The 7,260-nt window shown below is 33.0% G+C and overlaps 1 protein-coding gene across 1 annotated transcript; it reads left to right on the top strand.

The window, feature by feature from the left end:
• The first annotated feature begins 339 nt into the window (after window positions 1-339).
• LOC131403033 (olfactory receptor 5M10-like) lies at window positions 340-1,569 on the top strand. Its single transcript, XM_058537437.1, has one exon. It carries the CDS (start codon window positions 381-383, stop codon window positions 1,326-1,328), a length of 948 nt encoding a protein of 315 aa, XP_058393420.1. The 5' UTR covers window positions 340-380; the 3' UTR covers window positions 1,329-1,569.
• The last annotated feature ends 5,691 nt before the right edge of the window (window positions 1,570-7,260 follow it).

Genomic DNA, 7,260 nt, shown 5'->3' with positions numbered 1-7,260 from the left:
AATATGAAGTTCCCCAAGAAGACAGTTATAAATGTATACATATGTATATATAATATGTAATATTATAACATATTATCTATTAATTAATATAAAATACAACTATATGTAAATACATTATATATACATGAGAGAGAGTGAATGTGTTTGTGTGTTTGAGATGTATATATATATATAGAGAGAGAGATAACAGAGATAGAGTGTGAAAATATTTACATAGAAATCTTGATGTGTGTGTTGAAAAGAGAAGAGTAATTTCCTCATAGATGAATTGATCAATAAGTAAGTGATAAAATGGATGGAATAAAATAATAAAAGCAGAATCTAGATCAGACAGAATTCCTCACTTTCTTTGTCACTGTCAGTTTTCAAGGGCTAAGAAAATGTCTTCTCAAAACCACACTGTAGTGAGGGAATTCATTCTCTTGGGATTCACAGAGGATCCAGTGCTAGAAAAGATCCTGTTTGGGGTGTTTCTGGTGATCTACCTAATCACACTGGCAGGGAATCTGTGCATGATCCTGCTGATCAAGACCAATTCCCACCTCCAAACGCCCATGTATTTCTTCCTTAGCCACCTCTCCTTTGTAGACATTTGTTATTCCTCCAACATTACTCCAAATATGCTGCATAATTTCCTCTCAGACCAGAAGACCATCTCCTATGCTGGATGCTTCATGCAGTGTCTTCTCTTCATTGCGCTGGTGATCACTGAGTTATATATCCTTGCTTCCATGCCAGTGGATCGCTATGTTGCCATTCGCAGCCCTTTACATTACAGCACCAAAATGCCCAGGAACATTTGTATCTCTCTAGTCATGGTCCCTTATACTTTTGGCTTCCTCAGTGGACTCTCTCAGACACTGCTGACTTTTCACTTGTCCTTCTGTGGCTCCCTTGAAATCCATCATATCTACCGTGCTGACCCTCCTCTTTTAATGTTGGCCTGCTCTGACACCTATGTCAAGAAGACGGCAATGTTTGTAGTCGCTGGTTTTACTCTCTCAAGCTCCCTCTTCATCATTCTCCTGTCCTACCTTTTCATTATTACAGCTGTCTGGAGGATCCGTTCTGCTAAAGGCAGGCACACAGCCTTTTCTACCTGTGCTTCCCACCTTACAACAGTCACCATATTTTATGGAACCCTCTGCTGCATGTACTTAAGGCCCCCATCTGAGACGTCTGTAGAGGAGTCCAAAATAATTGCAGTCTTCTATACTTTTTTGAGCCCAATGCTGAACCCATTGATCTACAGTCTAAGGAACAAGGATGTGATCCATGCCATGCAGCAAATGATTAAGGGAAATCTCTTTCATAAAATTGCAGTTTAAGCATGTGTTCATTTGTCATTACTAAGTGTCTGTGATGACATGGTGACTCCCTTCAAAGAACAAACCTACTATTCTGTAGTCATGATTTGTTTATCTTCATGAACTGTCAATGACATTAGCTAAATTCTCCGCAAAATTAATACCTTCAAGACAAGTTGTTTTAATAAAAACTGTAATATTGAAATTAAACAATATTTTCTTTAGCAGAGAACCTCTAAAAATAAAATGGGCAGTATCCAATAATTCCATATAATACTTTAATACCTTTACTTACTTGGGGATAAATCTTGTAATTAACTCACTCTGATGGAAACACTGGAAATCCATCTTCTCTGAGTTATGTGGTCTACAGAGCCATAGTGACGTTCAAAGCAGGGGGATTAGTTTTGCACTTTTTTTTACTTATGAAATTATTTCTTCTTCAAGTGTGGTGTAGAACAATGTCTCTGGTGCCTGACTAATTACTGGAATCACCTCAGGGAAATTTTAAATACATAGATCACACATAGGTTAAAACATTTTGTAAATTCTCCCACAACCCGAATCATACACATCCTAAAAACTTTTTGTCTATTTATAAATACTGGTTATGATTCTCAGTTTTGAAAATAAACTGTCAACACCTGTTTGTGAGTTTCCAGGAATATGGATTGAATTCAAGCACAGTATAGTATAAAGCATTCTAGGTATATTTTTTATGTAATAGCACTGAGTTAGGTCTAATTTATTAAGAGTTAATACAGTCTGTGAAGTGGCTTCTGCAACCTGAGAGGGCCCTGAAACAGTATATAGATAAGTAGGTGTTTACATATCTTTTTGGAGGAGAACACTCGACTCTTACTTTGGTTCATAAAACTGGCTGTGACATTATTCTCTAGATAAGTCTGTTCCAGTAGTTCTCAAAATTTCTATTGAGAAAATCTTCAGTAAAGAAGGTTATATAAAGAGATACATAAATCATCCTCATTAATCTATGCACTATTATTCAACTAGATGGCTGCATATTGAGACGTATATTAAAATTTCTTTAAATTGTCTTAAATGTCTGGTATTCTAATATTGTGTGCCTTGATTTTAACTTAGACCGTGATACTAAATGTTCACATGAAATCAACTGCTATATTTACTCTGTGTTCAAATAATTTTCCAGAAAATCACTCAGATGACATGCAGTTTTAGAAAACTGAGCTCTATTCTTAAGTCTCAGTTGATTGAATAAGGCTGATTCTATCAAACATGTTCACTATAAATAACTGAAAATACAGACAGTGGTGAGGAAGTAACATTTGTCAGTGATGTGTCCTAAACCAATGGACAACTTCTGTTTGAATTTTCTTATATTTTTCTTAATAAATTGGTGTGTGTATATATTCTTATAATTCCTAAAACGAAATTGGAATCATTTGCCATATGCAAGGTTTAACATTGATTTTCACTTGAGAGTATAATGTTTGTATTTTCATATAGACTAAATATTTCTAGTGAACATTATTTTCAATGTGGTATAATACACAAAATTAAATCATACTTGAAGTTAATTACAAAAATAATACATAGTTGTAGAGAAGCAAATTGAAAAATACTAAAAGATTTTTAAATTTTGCAATAAAATTTAGTTTCAATTTTGGAATGAAAGTAAAATTTACTTGCAATCCCGTATTAAAAGAGAGTTGTTCTCTGCATTTGGTTAATTTTTTTCCACTTTATCTTGCAAACAATTATTCTATCATGTTGATATATCCTATTGTTATTATGATTGACTCGTATATCTACTTCCATATCCCTCTTGTTATTTCTCTAGGATAGATTCCTAAATGTGGAATTGCTGACTTAAATGCTTTGAACACTTTTAAAGCCCTTGTTAAATTTTTCTATGGGTAAATTTTTCTCCAGAAAGCATCAACCATTTACATGTATGATTAATAATGTTTGAAAGTAACCATTTCACTGTACTTATATTAATATTAAGAAATATTATTTAAGATAATTAGCTTCTTTATTGTCTCAACTGAAATTCTTAGGCAAGGTTTCTATTTGAATTTGAACAGAAAAAGAATTGAAATATATGTTTAACAAATGAAATATATACATCAGCTTGATGATTACAGTTCATGTTGTTTCCAATATTCTTCACATGAAGAATATTTACATTTTTATTGGGAAAATTTTTGTCTCTTTTTGTTTTGCTTTGTGGATTTTCTCCATCCTAAAATTAAATAAGCAAGTATCTATATTATGTTATTGATTTTTTGTGGCTATATATTATAGGAATACCTTGAGTTATTCTAGATACAATTTTGTTGTATGTTGTACTATCGTATATAACTTTTTCTCTCACATTTTAACCCATTTCCTTCTATTTATTAAGCAACGCTTTACTTTTCATTAATTTGTGACGTTATCTTCATTGTATACTGAATGAATCCATTTCTATTTTTTCTTTGACCAATCTATATACATATTTTAAACCAAATTCTTATAATTAATGTAGATTTAAAATGTTTCAATTTCTTTTTTTGTGTGTGAGGAAGATCAGCCCTGAGCTAACATCTGATGCCAATCCCCCTCATTTTTGCCGAGGAAGATTGACCCTGGGCTAACATCCATGCCCATCTTCCTCTACTTTATATGGGACGCCACCACAGCATGGCTTGACAAGCGGTGCCTCGGTGCGTGCCCGGGATCAGAACCTACAATCTCCGGGCTGACGAAGTTATGCCACCGGGCAGGCCCCCTAAATGTTTCAATTTCTAGTAGAGAAATTCCATCTTTGTTATTTTTGCTTTTAAAATTTACATTAGGAGAATGAAAATCAGATGCTTTTAGCTACCTGATATTTTTAACCCAGAAATTATGCATACAATAATTCAATTTAGAAGAATATGCACACATATACAATATCATATGTGGCGACACATACAACACACACCCATAGTAAATTATGTGAAAAATGTGGAAAAATATTTTAGTATTAATTGTATTGTTATAGTTTGGTCCCCAGATCCGATGGGAAGATGTACGGCACGGAGGCCACAGAGAGGACTGCTTAGGGCTGAAAGATTACAGGTGAGTTAAGTATTTTTACTAGAAAGGTGGAGAGGTGATGGTGGCCTATAAATGAGGAGAAAAGCATACAACTTTGGCACATTAATGCTATTTATTTATTAACAGTTGTACACATACATTTATTTTTGCACCATCCCAGTGTCCATGATGCAATATAGTTTCCACAAAGATATCTAAATAGAGAATCTTATCTGTATCTGGATTTGCTTTTTGCCAACAACTATCCCCCAAATGAACTGTCATGTCCACACATAACTCCTCTACTGTGAGTCATTCAATCACTGAAAACAATCCTCAAAAACGATTTGATCAAAATTCAAATAAATATTAAACATTTCAATAATCAGAAGAAAATGTCTCTGAGCTTAATAGCAGACTGAGAAATTCCCAATAGAAAAGTTACTTCATTTTGACCATAAAATAATTTAAAATAAGCAGCTCTAACAATTTGACAAAGATTTTGTCACACGTAAGATAAAGTGATAATAATACTAAGATACAGTAAGTTTATAGAAATCATTTGAAGCATTGAACACCAACATATAAATGCATTTCAAAGGCTATGAACTGAAAATTAATAAAAATACAAAAATGCTAAAATTAATGAATAAATTGTTAGTAATCAAAAATATGAATTGAAATATTATTCTGTCTAGTATCTACATTTAAGAGATTTCAAAAAACTGCACTTTTATACATTGATGTTAGAAAAATAAAATTATACAGTTTCTCTGGAAATTCATCTCACCTTGTTTTTAAGAGTCAAAAATGTTTGTATAGTTTTACTCAGGCATTCCAATTTTAAAAACGTGCTGAAGGTATAATAAGAAACATGGGAGATTTTCCTAAGATTTTTTTTATAATTGAGGAAAGGGAAACAAGTGATATATTAACACAAGCAGCCCTCATTTTGCGTGGTGCTGGTAAACTGGACCATCTACAGACTGGAAATGTGTCTTTGCTTTCATGGAACTCAGTTTCCATAGCACTATGCAAAGTGAGGACTCCTGCATTTAATAACCGGTTAAGCATAGGCAGTATGATGGCTGTAAATAACTAGAACCCCTGGAAGGGTGTGTTGGTTGTGACTCTAAGGAGAGTATGACTATTGCGTGACAAATTTTTGCATTAGAATGTTATACACACATTAAAATGAAGACGTTCTCAGTTAAGACACAGGCAAATTATTTTATACTGCTTTTTATGAAAAAGAAACGGTACAACGATATATACACTATGCTAACTTTGTAAAATACTAGGATTAAGGAAAAGTGAAACTTTATATCTGTGTACCAATTCCCCATGACAAAAAATTATTGCTTTTATAATCAAGAAACAAACAACAAAGTGCATATTTCCAATATCATCCAGATCCCAGGATATAAAATTAAAAGATCTTTATTTATTAATGTTAGAATTGGAATATGAAAGTAGGAAAAAGTAGGGATTCAAAACCTGTTCTAGGGGCCGGCCTGGTTGTGTAAGAGGTTAAGTGCGCGCACTCGGCTTTGGTGGCGTGGTGTTGGCAGGCTCGGATCCCAGGTGCCCACCGACACACTGCTTGTCAAGCCATGCTGTGGCGGCGTCCAATTAAAGTAGAGGAAGATGGGCATGGATGTTAGCCCAGGGCCAATCTTCCTCAGCAAAAAGAGGAGGATTGGCAACAGATGTTATCTCAGGGTTGATCTTCCCCACACACAAAAAAATCTGTTCTATAACAGTATTGAATAGGATGATCATCCAGTTTTCTTCTAATTACAACTTCTATTATTTTTCTCCCGAAAATTATTGTGCTTCTGAATAGGTTGAGATCTTCAATGGTAAACAAAGCTGTACTTAATTGTTTGTTAGGAATGAGGCATGGTGTACGTGAATATGTCTATCTACTGCTTTTAAATCTGGAAACCTAATTATGCCTTTACTCAGGAAGTTTCCATCTCAAAAGAAAGTTCCTTCAAATAAAAGCTTTTTTCTTTTTCTTCTCAAACTTAAACATTACCATCAGAGTAGCTAGCATACTATGAAATTGAGAAAAAGTAAAATAAATTAATGTTAAGTTCTAATAAATTATATCTGCTGCGTAAATGTTGTCTGTACTGAATTTACATCTACTATATTCACACATACACACAATCAATTGAATGCTTCCAATGCCTTTGAGGATATAGGGAAACTAGGGTACTCTTTTGCTGGCAGTGATTTCACACATTGCTACACGCAAAAATAAAGAAATATAAAAATAAGTAAGAACAAATCTCTGGAAATCTATCTTAATACAATAACTGATCAGAAGTAATGACTTATATGCATAAAGATTTTCCTAAAGAGGGAAAAATAAAAACTCTCCTAAATATTAAGGTAGTGATGTACTAAAATGTTTCACATCAATGTTGTTATATCATGCTCTTAAATAAAGACCAGTTTCAAAGAGTATCAAACAATCTAGACTATGCTTATCCTACTATTTAGTTGTAAAACACTGAAAACAAATTCATTCATAGTAGAATAGTGGTTATTTTAAAATAGTTTGTGAGTAGACACAAAATGAAAGGTAATATATAATATTATAGAAAAAATAATTGTTAATATTGTAGGGACAAAATGATATAAACCTCTTATGTAAGACATGAAAATTCTAAATCAGGAATGGTTATCTCCCATTAATAAAGGTATCTGTTTCGATTAAAGGAAACTAATGAAACAAATCCTTGGGTTTTTAAAATGTAAAATATCAGGTTCTTTGTTGAAAAAATTAAACACGTGTTTTTATATTCAAGAGAAGTAGACATAAAAATATGCCAAAAATGTATTGAGACCAAACATCCAAAATTAGAGATATGACATTTTTTGAGAAGATAATCAGCTT

Source organism: Diceros bicornis, unplaced genomic scaffold (genome assembly GCF_020826845.1).
Source record: "Diceros bicornis minor isolate mBicDic1 unplaced genomic scaffold, mDicBic1.mat.cur scaffold_54_ctg1, whole genome shotgun sequence".
Lineage (NCBI taxonomy): Eukaryota > Metazoa > Chordata > Mammalia > Perissodactyla > Rhinocerotidae > Diceros > Diceros bicornis.
The sequence above is the reverse complement of the archived record's forward strand: the minus strand, read 5'-3'. Positions and strand labels throughout refer to the sequence as shown.

Coding starts and splice junctions, on each gene's coding strand:
- LOC131403033 (XM_058537437.1), top strand. CDS start 381: ATGTCTTCTCAAAACCACACTGTAGTGAGGGAATTCATTCTCTTGGGA.